This window comes from Capra hircus, unplaced genomic scaffold (assembly GCF_001704415.2).
Source record: "Capra hircus breed San Clemente unplaced genomic scaffold, ASM170441v1, whole genome shotgun sequence".
Taxonomy (NCBI): Eukaryota; Metazoa; Chordata; class Mammalia; order Artiodactyla; family Bovidae; genus Capra; species Capra hircus.
This window is the reverse complement of record NW_017189752.1, coordinates 140,408-154,244: the sequence shown is the minus strand read 5'-3', so window position 1 is coordinate 154,244 and position 13,837 is coordinate 140,408. Positions and strand designations below refer to the sequence as shown.

General features: G+C 44.5%; 1 protein-coding gene across 2 annotated transcripts in view; it reads right to left on the bottom strand.

Annotated features, from left to right (window-relative positions):
* The window catches only part of WWC3 (WWC family member 3), a 107,788-nt gene that overhangs the window by 32,091 nt on the left and 61,860 nt on the right, over positions 1-13,837 (bottom strand). For both annotated transcript variants that reach the window (XM_018044719.1, XM_018044720.1), the window contains exons 6-8: positions 13,039-13,168; positions 10,086-10,232; positions 7,553-7,626 (exon numbers count right to left, since the gene is read on the bottom strand). In XM_018044719.1, the coding sequence (XP_017900208.1) occupies positions 7,553-7,626; positions 10,086-10,232; positions 13,039-13,168 (351 nt within the window). The remainder of the gene's footprint in view (positions 1-7,552; positions 7,627-10,085; positions 10,233-13,038; positions 13,169-13,837) is intronic.

The window sequence follows — 13,837 nt, the reverse complement described above, 5'->3', positions numbered from 1 at the left end:
GAAACTGCTCGGACCCTTACGATTCATGCGGAAATCTTAAATATGACTTGCATTTTGCAAAGAAGAAAATGTGCTTTTAATATTGCATAGTTTACATATTCAGAGTAATCCCCAGTTCTTTGAATTTATATCTCAACTCTGGGATCTATGATACAATTTTGCATGTTCCTAAAATACTGCCACTTTCTGGAACAGAAATGGAACTCCAGGCCAGCCACAACCCTGACTCAGGGTGAGGGGACATGACGGACCCAATGCCACGTTCTAGGACATGGTGCCAGGTTAGAGTCTCGTGCCTTCAGATGTCAATTACAGCTGTAAACTTGATGCTTTTTATGTTTTCTCTCTTTAGTTTTTTTTCTGCAAATATCTATTTAAATGGAAATCAAAAGTCCACCACAGTCTCATCTGAGATCTGAGTCGTATGGACAGTGAAATTACTTTACCTCAATGAACTAAATCTTGGTCAACTAGTGTCTATTCAGCTCAAGTCTTTACACTGGAAACTCATGGAGTCTGACTCTAGACCATGTGGCATAAGAAGGGCCTACGTTCCCTGGTGGGCTTGTGGTTGGGAATCTGCCTGCTAAGGCAGGGGTCACGAGTTTCATCCCTGGTCCAGGAAGGTCACACGTGCTGTGGAGCAACTAAGGCTGTGTGCTACAACTACTGAGCCTGTGTACCTAGAGCCTGTGCTCTGCAACAGGAGAAGCTACCAGGAGAAGCCCATGCATCTCAGCAAAGAGTAGCCCCCGCTCACCACAACTAGAGAGAAAGTCCATGCAGTAGCAAAGACCCAGCTCAGCCAAAAATAAATAATCTTTTAAAAATTTATTAAAAAAAAAAAAAAGATGGGCCTACAAATACCCCAACACCCCTCCCTGCCCTCACATCTTGTCCCCTCTGAACAAACAGAGCTTCAGAATGACTTCCTTAAATGGAAAGCAGATGGTCTCCAGGTTTCTTTCTCTTGGCCTGTTTCCTTTGTCTCTCACGGCTGTGCCCCACTCCCAAACCCAGATACACCGTCACTGGAGAACTGAAGGGAAAATCCAAGGGACTGATCGAATTCAGCTGGAATCTTAACGCTCCATCAGCGACGGCACAGGACCCGTCCTGGCAACAAACACTGAGACGCGGAGACACAGGCCAGGCCAAATGTTTTGTTCCTATCAGGACAGCAAGTGTTTCTATGGAAACAGCTACAGTTTGTGCACAGTTCTGGAACAAGCACTCTTAGGTTAAAAATAAGGAGACATCTGCGTCATCAGGATTGCTTCAAGAAGACTTGTTCCTCCAAACTGGCTTTGAAAATTTCTTTCAAGTTTTTAACCAATAGTGTGAAAATACTCCTATCATAAGGTCTGCCTTGGGAACCAAAGTGATGTTCCTGAAGGAAAAGGAAGAAACAGTTGTTGGAATATATTTTACATGACCTAGAGGGCTTCCCAAGTGGTAAAGAATCCACCTGCCAATGCAGGAAACACAAGAGACAAAGAATCGATCCCTGGGCCGGAAAGATTCCCTTGAAGGAGGAAATGGCAACCCATTCCAGTATCCTTGCCTGGAGAATCCCATGGACAGAAGAGCCTGGTGGGCTACAGTCCATGGGTTGCAAAGAGTTGGACACGACTGAGTGACTGGGCACACATGACCCAGAGTTGAAAACAAAACTAGTCACCATGACAGTGGTGGTCTGGTCTAGAGAATTCTCTAGAAATCATGCCATCATTTGGAATTATGAGTTCCACTTCTATAAACTTCCTTTAAATCTGAAGAGACATGAAATCCCTCATTGTTCAGAACATTTATTGTCTTTTGATGATTTCCCAGCTCTGAGAAAGAATCTCGAATCTAGATATACAAGGAAATACATCAAGGCATCAGCTTTTCCTCATTTAGAAGCGGCAAAGCCCAGGAAATTTTACAGAGGGGAAGGAAGCTAATCTTCGTGGGGTGCAGCCTGGCAACAAGAGGAATGCCTCAAGGATGTTTTCAAGCAGGTGAAGCTCCAATGAAAGCACCAAACTAACTATCAAATATCAAGATCCACAGCCTAAGTGATCCTTGACCATAAAGCAAGCCTCAGAGAACTCTCTCTGGGGTTGTTCTGCCCTGCCCCCTAAAAAACTTGCAATTATACAACTCTGCCCTGATCCCTGAGCCCCCTTGATTGAGAAAGCTTTCCTCAACACATGGGCAGCGGGAATTCCAACATCCCTCAGGGCTCAGCTCCAAAGCTGTTTTTTCCAACACCCAAGAGGAGGATTCATGACGGGGTGGTCCATGACCACAAGCCCTTCTGAATGACCACGAAAGCCCAGGAACCACAAACTGAGCTGGGAGCAATGATGTGTCATGTGAACACAATTTCTGAAATGAACAGACCATGACCTGCCCTCATGAGATCCTGAAGGGCATGTGTGTCTAAAGGCCTTTTCTTCTTGTAAATCCAGGGGAATTAGCCCAAGGCTCATACCAGGATGAGGGTTTTGGGGGCAGGAGCCAGGAGCAGAGCAGCTGACCTGGCGCTGACCTGGCGCTGACCTGGGTCCAAGAATTCCTTCCACCTGCCTGTTCATAGGGGTGAAGGTCAAAGAGCATGTGTGATCTAAGGGGACCTCTGTTTACTCTTTCAGTAAATATTCACCAAACACTTAGTTTCTGGAATTATAGTCATGAGCTAACTGGATAAAAATTTCTGCCCTCATGAGGCTTCCATTCTTGCAGGGAAAAACAAACAGTAGAAAAAGCAAACACATAAAATATGGGCTCCCCAGGTGGTGCTAGTGGTAAAGAACCCGCCTGCCAATGCAGAAGACACAAGAGATGCAGATTCGATCCCTGGGTTGGGAAGATCCTGGGGAGGAGGGCATGGCAACCCACTCCAGTATTCTTGCCTGGAAAATCCCATGAACAGAGGAACCTGGCGGGCTGCAGCCCATGGGATCCCAAAGAGTTGGACATGACGGAAGAGACTTAACAGGCACACGCATAAAGTATAGAGCAGGTTAGCTGGTTACATTTGCTGGGACAATCAGGGTAATGGGGTGGTAGATGGGAGTGATCCTTTACTCAGAATGATGAGAAATGTGTCTCTGATAGTGAGCAGAAGGAGAGCAGAGGCCACATGACCCTTTGAGGCCAAGCATCCCACTGCAGGCAGAGGAAACAGCAGGGGCCAAGGGTACTGTGTTACTTGCCTTGCATTTCTGTAACAAATGATCACAAACTTGGGAGGCTTACAACAACACATATCATTACCTTACAGTCCCATCCAAGTACTAACCAGGCCCAACTCTGCTTAGCTTCCAAGATCAGATGAGATCGGGCACATCTGGGGCGGTATGGCTGTAGACCTTACAATTCCAGATGACAGAAGTCAACAATGAGTGACAGGACTGTGATTCTTCTGGGGGCTCAACGGAAGAATATATTTTACAGCGGTTTCTAGGGGCTGCTCACTTTCCTTGGCTCACGGGCCTGCATCACTCTGATCTCGGCATCCATCCTCACATCTCCTTCTCTGCTTCTCCCTCTTCTAAGGACCCTTGGGATTACATTGAGCCTATCGAGGTAATCCCTGGTGACTCAGATGGTAAAGAATCTGCCTGTGATGTGGAGACCCGGGTCCAAACCTGGGGTCGGGAAGATCCCCTGAAGAAGGATATGGCAACCCACTCCAGTATTCTTGCCTGGATAATCCCATGGACAGAGAAGCCCGGTGAGCTACAGTCCATGGGGTCACAAAGAGATGGACACAACTGAGTGACTAAATGGCTACCATCAAGGTGATCTAGCATCATCTCCCCACCCCCAGATCTCTAACTTGAGGCCATCTGCAAAGCTCCTTCCGCCAAGGAAGGTAACAGAGTCATGGGTTCTAGGGATTAGGATATGGACATCTCAGGGGCCATTACTGTGCCAACCTCCAGCACTAAACCAGGAGTGTGCCTGACAGGTGTTAGGCCCAATGTGTGTGAGGAACACTGAGGGAGCCAGCATGGCTGGAACAGGCTAATGCCTTGAGTCAGTGGAAGACTTGTCCTTGGGTCTTGCCACACACAGTAGGGATTTCAGAGCAAGATAAGAAGCCGAAGAGTCAGATTTTTTGATGGCAGCAAGAAACTCTGGGCCATCTGAGTCTTTGCTGGGGGGACTGTCCTGGATATTGTGGGGTGTTGAGCAATATCCTTGGGGTCCCACATGGGATGCCAGAAGTGCCCTCTCTCCAGTCACGAGAACCAAAAACATCCCCTGGGGGGCCACCCCCATCCCTTAGGGGCTGATGGAATCTAACATGTTGTGAAAGGAGTGCTTGTCTGCAAAAACAATTCAGACCCGGCAATTTAAATAACTGAAAGTATGCTGATCTGCACCATCAGGACACCATTCCCTGCAACCTTCACCAGGGAAGGACGTGACAACTCACAGAATGTGTTTGTCCACGACTCCAAAAAAATGTACAAAAAATGATGGTATTTAACCAGGATGAGGAGACATAGAAATCAGGGCTCTCCGTTGCTACTGATGGCAGGGTAAAGCATATAGGTCATTTTGGAAGACAATTAGGTGGGACCGATCAGAACTTCCGACATAAAGGTCTTTAGACCCATATGTTTCCTTGCTAAGTATCTGTCCAAGGAAACAGGTATTCCTGCAAGGCTGGGGCCTATACATAGATGTGCACTATTTGTGAAAATAAAAAAAAACTGGAATCATCGAGATGTCCATTCAGAGAGGATGGTTGTAATCATTAGAAAAGCTATGCATCATATACTAGATTTAACTACATTGAGCTTCATTTACTTAAATGTTTACATAAAACCTGGAAGGTTTCACACCAAATCATTAATGGTGGGAGGTAGGATTAGAGAGGAAGTTAAGATGGGAGGTCTCTATTGATTGCATCTTTGACAAAAGCAATGTATTCATGTATTATTTATGTAATAAAAACAAGCAGGAAAACACACAGGTATATATATGCTAAATCGTGTCTGACTCTGTGACCCCATGGACTGTAGCCCGCCAGGCTCCTCTGTCCATGAGATTCTACAGGCAAGAATCCTGGAGTGAGTTGCCATGCCCTCCTACAGGGGATCTTCCCAACCCAGGGATCAAACCCAGGTCTCCTGCACTGCAAGCAGATTCTTTACTGTCTGAGTCACCAGGGAAGCCCTATATATACACACAAATAAATGCAAGCATACATATGTTACATGTGTACATAGACATACAAGCAGATTTGTACATGCTTCTGAACCCTGTGTGTCTATACATATAGGCAGTGTGCGTGCATGCAGGCGCACACCCTGCAGGTACTCTCTGGGGTTATCTCCACCCCCAGGCAGACTCACTGAGGTCCTCACAATGTCTGCTAGCTGTGGGGGAGTTTATATGTCCTTATGGCCTCACATAAACCATGCCACGTCTGTGAACAGGGCAGGTGCTAGTCAGAAGTACAGTCTCCCAGACCCCCACCCAACCCCTGGCCGCTTCTCTGCCAATGGCTGCCGGGTGTGGAGGAAGCTGCTGGGGTTGCCCATATGGAAATGATGCAGATGTGGACCTGCTGAGACAGCACAATCCTCTAGCAATAGTGACATGGGGGCCGGAGTGTTCTCTGGTCTCTCCCCACTTGATACCATTGGTGCCTCCCCTAGAGCTATGACAACTACTGACATCTGTAAATGTAGCCAGAAGCCGACTGGGGGTGGGGGGAGTCCCACCATTGCATCCCTCCCTCACTCCCTGTTCCAGTGGGAACCACTATTCTAGTGGGAAAGAACAACTGTGAGCCAACCTGACATGTCCTTACAATGAATCTCAGATCTCTAAATGTGTGCAAGGCAGCTTAGAAAGGCACTTTGGAGAAGCCCCTACTTTCCTACAAAGGTCGATGCACTGGGGATAGGACCCTCCTCTGCAACTGCAGTGCCTTTCCTAACAAGGTTCTGGTGACCCTGAGATACTCCTCCCCTTTAAAAGATACTGATGAAGTACAGTGTCCTCCCCTGAAGAATGCTCTTAAATCCTGGACTTTCCGCCCAAATGTTATTATCTCGATATTTAAAAGATTACTCACTCTGTATCAACCTCATCTTTAGAAAACCAAAATATCCCTTGCAATGGCTGGTAAATGTCACAGCCAAACAGTAACAATTACGTTAAGTACAGCACCCAACAAGTTTCTGTGGTTTAATACAATGCAGCGAATTCCAACACCCACACAGTGCAGCAGAAACATGCAAGGAGCAGAGGACTATTGAGACAATATTCTCAATATTGAGACAATAGCGTCAGACAAACGCCACCAGCAAGCTCCAGAGAGTGGATGCCTGAGGCCAGGGAAGTGGTCCACGGGGAAGTGCAGTGCCCCCTTTGAGGATATCACTGCATCCTGCAGAGCAAGAGCCAGAAGGATCGGGCAGAGGGGCTCAGAGCAGAGGCTGGGTCATCTCCAGCCGGCCCTCCAGCAGGGAGTCAGATGATCTGCTTTGGATGCTATTTTTACATTTGCTAAAAAGGCCATGAAGCGGATTTCCAGACATCCCTGAATGATACAGTATACTGACCAAACCCAACTATTTAGCTTCCAGAATGGACGCCCTCGACCTGCTTGGCATTCGCTCCTCTTCCTCTACTCCCCGCACAGCAGTTCATATGTGACTAAAGAAACTTCTTGAAAAAGACAGGCACCATGGCTTTCTGAAGCCCAGATTTTGGAATAGCTTGAATTTAAGACTCTTTTCAGAAGGCACAAGAGAGATTGATTCACTAAGCCCATGCACCGTAACTACTGAATCCATGTGCCACAACTAGAGAGAAGCCTGTGCACCGCCACTAAGACCCAACACAGCCCAATAAAATAAATTTAAAGAAAACACTGCCTGCGAGGGTAACAGCCCACCTGGTGGTGCTGCCCATGCATCCTGGCTGAGACCGGGAGGGAGGGACAGAGAGGAGGGAGAGATACATTTTGAAACACACAAACAAGGTCAAGTCTCAATTCGCAGAAGGCAGGTAACCTACAACACAGGTTAACAGACACGATTGTGTTTCAGTTCTCTGTCAGAATGACATAGATTAGGTACTGCTGTCACTCATGGACCTAATCCTTATTAAACTGTCTTTGAACCAAGATACATGGCTCTTGTTGTTAATCTATAAAATGAGACACCACATATATTAAAAAAAAAAAACAGTTATGCTTAAGCTGTTCTGAGGGACTGATGCTCAGTTAGAAGGCAGGGAAGGAGGGAGTTCTGAATTCCCTGAGAGGATAAAGAGAGCCCGAGAAGTCTCTATTTTTATTATATCCCATCTTTATAACTGTTTGCAATATTGAGAAGTTCCCATTTTAAATGCATGTGAAATTCTGTCACATGCGTTCCGAAGCTACATGTAAACTGAAGAGTCTCAATTTTATACTCTGTCAGACATTGCTTTCTGGTAAGACGTGGATAAATCACACATTGAAACTCCATAAAACCTCTTCCCACAGGAGAAAGGAAATAAGGAGAAGGCAAGGTTTGAAAAAGGAGCTTCTTACCTCTTTCTGGCTTCCTCATACTGCCAGTTAAGCCTGACTCGATCCACAAGCCTTGTTTTATCATCAAAGATGAACTTTTCGGAACAGAAGGAACATAAACAAGGGGGAAGACATGTTAAAAACCCATTTTCAAAAGAGAAAACTCACTTAAACTTCCAGCACCAGTGAATAATATTTTAATTCACCTTCTAATTTCCATTTTTCAAAGGTCTGGAAGGAAACACACCAATAACAGCTGCCATCTCTGGTCATCGGGAGTTGGGAATGTGACTGGTAAAACTTTGGTTGTTCCAACACTGGCGGATTTTTTTTTTTTTAATAGTGGAAGTACACTTGTCTATTTTGTAATTCCCACAGCAAATTAAGTTTGAAAAGAAATAGAGAATTGCTCAAAGTTGATATAAACACACAAAAAAATTCATCCCAACTTGTGTAGTACATGCATGCTGTGATGAAGCAAGCTGCCGTTCTGGAGAGGTTCATACAGTAAGGAATAGAAGCTCTCAGTCCAATAATCAGTGAGGAACTGAATCCTGCCAACAATCATATAAGCCTGGAAGTAAACCCTTCCCAATCAAGCTTTCTGATGAGACTGCAACTCTAGCTAATACCTTGATTACAGTTTCCTGAGAGCCCCTGAAGCAGAAGATGAAGCACAGTTTCCTGATCCACAGTACAAGTGTGAGATAATAAATGTGTGCTGTTTTCAAATGCTAGGTTTCAGAGATGTTTTGTTATGCAGCAATAGCTAACTAATATAGTTAAAGCCTTTTGATATATTTTTCAATAACAAGATGTAGTAGAAAGCACAGGGGTTTAGGGATCAGAGTTGCTGATTCAAACCCAGATCTGCCTCTCCCTGGCTACATAACCTTAGGTAACCTGGTACCTGGACCCTCTCAGCTGACAAAAGAAGATGGAAACAGCTACTTAAATCAAAGTAACAGTCATGAAGCTGCCAACTCAGGGCCAGCCCCAGTAAACTCATAAATAATGACAATTTACTGCTAAAGTTATTCTAATTCTAACCTTATGTTAAACAGCAATGAGTTATTCATGGAATTCAATACATATTGTACTTCTTTCCTTTTCTCATGCCAAAATCTTTAGGCAAAAATGCCAGAGAGTTTTGACTTACAGATTCTTCTCTGTCTTAAACCTGGTCAAAAAATGTCCAAGTGTAGTTTTGAGAACAGTGAGGGGGAACATTGCACACAGGCAGTTCAGGACATCCAGGACACAGAGGCATTCCTTCCTATATGATATTCCCCTCAAAGAGGCACTATTTGTTGACATTTTAAAATATAGTTAATTATTTAAAACTCACAGTTTTTTAGTCAATGGTTTTCCCTTCTTTTTATTTATTTACTTTTAGGAGGGCATTGTGCATTTCACTGATATTTCAACTTTACTTAGTGAGCCCTAAGAATCCATACAAATTGGTTTTCCATTTGTAACAAATGAATATAAAACTTCACTCAATGACAGTACAACAGTAGTGTCTTTAAGTATTCACTGCCCTGCTTCACATGATGGCAGCCAATTCTGCTTTGATGGCTAACTCAAGGCTTCACTAATTATCAAAAGGGGCATTATGAAATTCTTCCAAGTCCCAAACAAAATTAATTTCAATTTAATTTTCTGACATTCTCTTAGAAGAATAAGAAATAGCATCAAAATATAACCCAAGGGTAACACAGCCACAAAGCTGATGAAAATCACTGGTCTAAGCCAGAGCTCAGAGAACTACGGCCCAAAGGATGAATGTTGCCCACCACCTCTTAGTTTTACTGGAACAAGCCCCACCCACCCATTCACAGGTGACTATGGCAGAGACTGCATAGCCAGCAAAGCCTAAAACACTTATTATCTGGACCTTGGCAGAAAAAGTTAGCTGATCCATGCTCTAAAGAGTCCTACACCTGTCAAAAAACAGCTAAACTCCTGTATCCTGCATTGAACCTGGACTGGCGATTCATTTCTTATATGATATTATACATGTTTCAATGCCATTCTCCCAAATCATCCCACCTTCTCCCTCTCCCACAGGATGCTTGGGGCTGGTGCACTGGGACGACCGAGGGATGGTATGGGGAGAGAGGTGGGAGGGGGGTTCTGGATGGGGAACACATGTACACCTGTGGCGGATTCATGTTGATGTACGGCAAAACCAATACAATATTGTAAGGTAATTAGCCTCCAATTAAAATAAATATTTAAATTAAAAAAAAACAGCTAAACTCAACTTTCAAAAGGATTCTGCCTTTTTAAAAAATCTAATTTATGAAGAGAGAGGTAATAAGCCATTCAATTGCCTCTCAGGCCCTTCTGAACCTTCAAGATGCCTGGATATTAAAAAAAAAAAAACCATATTCTTTCTTCAAACTTAATGGCACAAAAGCCAAAACCCTTTTGAAGGGAAAGTGGAAAATTTAAACAAATGGGTGATGGCCACATGAAAGCAGCCCTTTTGTTGTCTCTCTGGATATACTTGGTTCTCCGCCCCCGCCCCCCCACTGCCTGGTGAGCATACCTCGCCTATGATGTCAGTCTGAGAGCCAGCATCACAAAACTGGTGAGATAAAGACTCGCCCAGTGCGCCTGCGCCGGGAGGGAACTCCTGCAGAGGGTCGGTAAGAGAACAGCTATTCCTGAAGCCATCAGTCAGCTTGGCCAGGCTCTAGAACAGAAGGGAACAAGCAACTTGAATAGCCATGGCGATGCATCTCTTCCCTTTCCAAGCAGTCATTTCCTTCCCATTCCAGGTCGGCAGCCTCATTCCTGGAGAGCAGGCCCACCCCAACCCCATTCTCATGAGATTCCAAAGAAATGTTGATCAGCACGTGCACCTTTCATGAAACTCATAGTGATTTAAGTCAGATGGCAACTGAGTCCTCCTGGCAGCAAGGGAATAATACAGAGAACAAACGAGGGACCATTTTTACTGTTTTTTTTTTTAAACCTCTGTGTTTCCTAAAGAAAAAATAAGCCTTCCCTCCAAAAAAGCCAAAAACATAGGGAGTAGAAAGGCAGCTGACAGGGGCTAGAGGGCTCGGGGCAATGAAGAGATGCTGGTCAAAGGGTCCAAAGTCCCATGCGTTAAGAGCAATGTGCATACGTGTGTGCTCAGTTGCATCTCTTTGTAATCCCACGGACTGTAGCCCACCAGGCTCCTCTGTTCATGGATTTCCCAGGCGAGAACACTGGAGTGGGTTGCCATGCCCTCCTCCAGGGAATCTTCCTGACCCAGGGATTGAACTCACGTCTCCTGCACTGGCAGGTGGATTCTTTACCGTCTGAGCCACCAGGAAAGCAGGAGGAATAAGTCCCAGATCTCAGGTCCACAGCACAGTGAGAATAGCTAGCAATACTGGAGTGAAGGTCTGAAAGTTGCTAAGAGTAGATCTTAGAAGTCCTCAGCACAGAAAAATCAACGTACCCATGTGAGGTGACAGGTGTGAACTCATTTTACGGTGGTAATCATTTCACAATAGTTGTGTCTATCAAACCAGCACGTACACCTTAAATTTATAAAATTTTATTTGTCAACTGTACCTCAATAGAGCAAAGGGGAAGGGAGATAGCATTCCTATCTGAAATGTTCCTTCAATAAATAATTCCATCAGAAAGGAATGCTACCTGGAGATTTTCAAAACCACACAGAAGGTGAAAACAACTCCTAGACTATGCTCACATATTCTTATAAGCAAATTTTTTTCAGTCATAATTCTACAGGGCCAAAGTCATCTTATATGGATGTCAGTAGGCCAAATATTAGAGTAAGTATAAATTCTGGTACCTGGAACCCCTTCGGGTGAAAGTTCAAGAGAAACCAGATGTTTTAAGATTTTTAAAAGACTGCAGACACGAGATGCCCAGGTGCAGTAGACCCCAGGCAGGTGCCTCTGGATCTAGACAAAGGTGTCTTGGGATGGGCCAAGATGAAACAACTTATTTGATTTTACTAGATGAAGACACTGCTTGTGTGTCTCCCTGGAGTGTCTCAGAGAAGATGCTGCAGTCTGAGATATCTTCCAGAAATTCTATCTCCAGCCTCCATGGTGGGGAACCCACTCGAGGCAGCCGGGTGTCATTTACTTCTCATGACCTGGAAATACAGGGCATCTGAAAATACAGATTTCTGTATCCTACCCCCAGAGAGTCTAATCTAGGAGATCTGGGGTATGGCCTGGTAATCTGCAATTGAACAAGCACCCTGGGGACACTCCAGCCTCACATCCTTGACATTAGGAAGCACCGCCATGCAAGGCGGTCATGTGCGCACCTGTTGCACTTGGCCTAAGGAGGTGAGCTTTGCTCCCATGTCCTTGTGTGTTTTACATGCTGCAGAATTGAGACCAACGCCTACTAGTGCCAGGTGCCGACTCAGTGAACTGAGCTGGAAAGAAAAGCCACGACGGAGAGCATCAAATGCATTCCGGCATGGAGCAAGAGCCCGGCATGCGTCCCTTGGCAAAAACTCAGTTTTTCTAAAAATAACAGAAGCTACGGGAGTTCAAGTGGCAAAAAAATAAACCAGTATAAAGTCTATCCTCATGGTGGAATACTATGCAGCCGTACAGAGTTACAGGCCCAGCTTTCTGCGAGGGCAACTGATCACGTGTCCACACCATCACGTGTCTGTATAAACACTAGCAGGACACACAAGAAGGTTATAACAGTAGTTATAGGAGGTGAGAAAATGGGGTGACAGCAAGACTCTTATGATACACTTTTAAAATTACTTTGGTTATTAAACGATATAAATGTGTCACCCCTTACTATAGCCTGAATTGTGTCCTGCAAAAAGATGCTTCAGTCCTAACCCCCAGAACCTGGGAATACGTGCTTATTTGGAAGGAAAAGTCTGCAGATAAAATCGAACTAAGATGAGAACAGGTTCTAATCCAATGATTGGTGTCCTTATAAGAAGAAAAAATTTATATGCAGAGATGTGATCACGAAGGCAGAGACTAGGGTGATGCATCTATAAGCTGAGAACACCGAGGACTGCCAGCAGCCCCCAGAGGCTGCGAGAGGCGAGAAGGACCTCCCCAGAGCCGCCAGACAGACCGTGGCCCTGCCGCACCTTGACATCAGACTCTCGTCCTCCAGACTCGGAGAGAATAAACTCCTGTTGTTCTAAGCCACCTGGTATGTGGTTCTTTGTCATGGCAACCCTAGGAAACTAACATGCACATTTTAAAATATATATATATATATATATATACACGTACACACACATATATCGAAGATATCAAATACACATATATATAGTACAAACATGTATGTGTTTAAAATTTGCATGATTATATAATAATGATATGATATAAATATGCATATATTTTTAAATGTTTACATAAAGGAAAGTTAGATAACCCTGGCATTATGAACATGTTTAAAAAGGGAAATAAATAAATAAAGGAACGATACGCAGGAGAGCAGAGAGACAGATGCAGGCTCTGAAGAGCTCCCCGGCCTCTTACTTGCATCAGGTCCCGTCTTTCCTTCTCGCCTGTATAAATGGCTTTCTTGATGGTCCTGAGCTCGCTCATTATAGCCTGTGCCTCATCCAGTTTGTAGTTGGTGTGAGCATTAGACATCTTGCGATCAATCCTGGTTCAAAAAGAAATAAAAGAGTCATTCTGTGCGAGAGTGTAACATCCCATTAAACAGTAATAATCCAGAACTTAAAAGCTTCATAAAAGGGCGGGGAATAGCTGAAAGCAATGTTTTGGCAAAGGAAAAAAAAGATCCCATAAGCCCTTCCTTGTTCGTGGTGAATACAAGGAGATAAGACTGGTGGTGGATGTCTCCCTCTGCTCCAAGAGCATCTTCTGTAGGCAGGGACGTGCCAGGCAAGATTCCTAATCATTTCCAGAGATTTTAAACTTCCCTCTCTGAGAGCAGGATCATGTCTTATTCGTTTAGCCCCAGCATCTCAGTTAGTAGTCCAAAATGTCTATTCAGTAAACATACCAATGAAGTCTGTATACAAGAATATATGGGAAACAGCAAAAAGTAGTGAAGTTTTCAATAGTGATGCCCTGCACAAAACTTGGGAAGTCTTATGGCTCCTCTTATCTTTCGTTCTTTTATCCTGGTTCTAATTTATCACTCCCTCTCTAGTACTCCCGTTTCATCCAAACATCCATTCATCCTTCATTCTATCCCTGCATCCCAATGTGGCCTGGCCATGTGTTTTTCCATTTTAGCTGTTCTATGGAGAATCAAGAGTCTCTGATGCAAGGCAAACACAAAGGCCATCCATCTCTCATCACTACA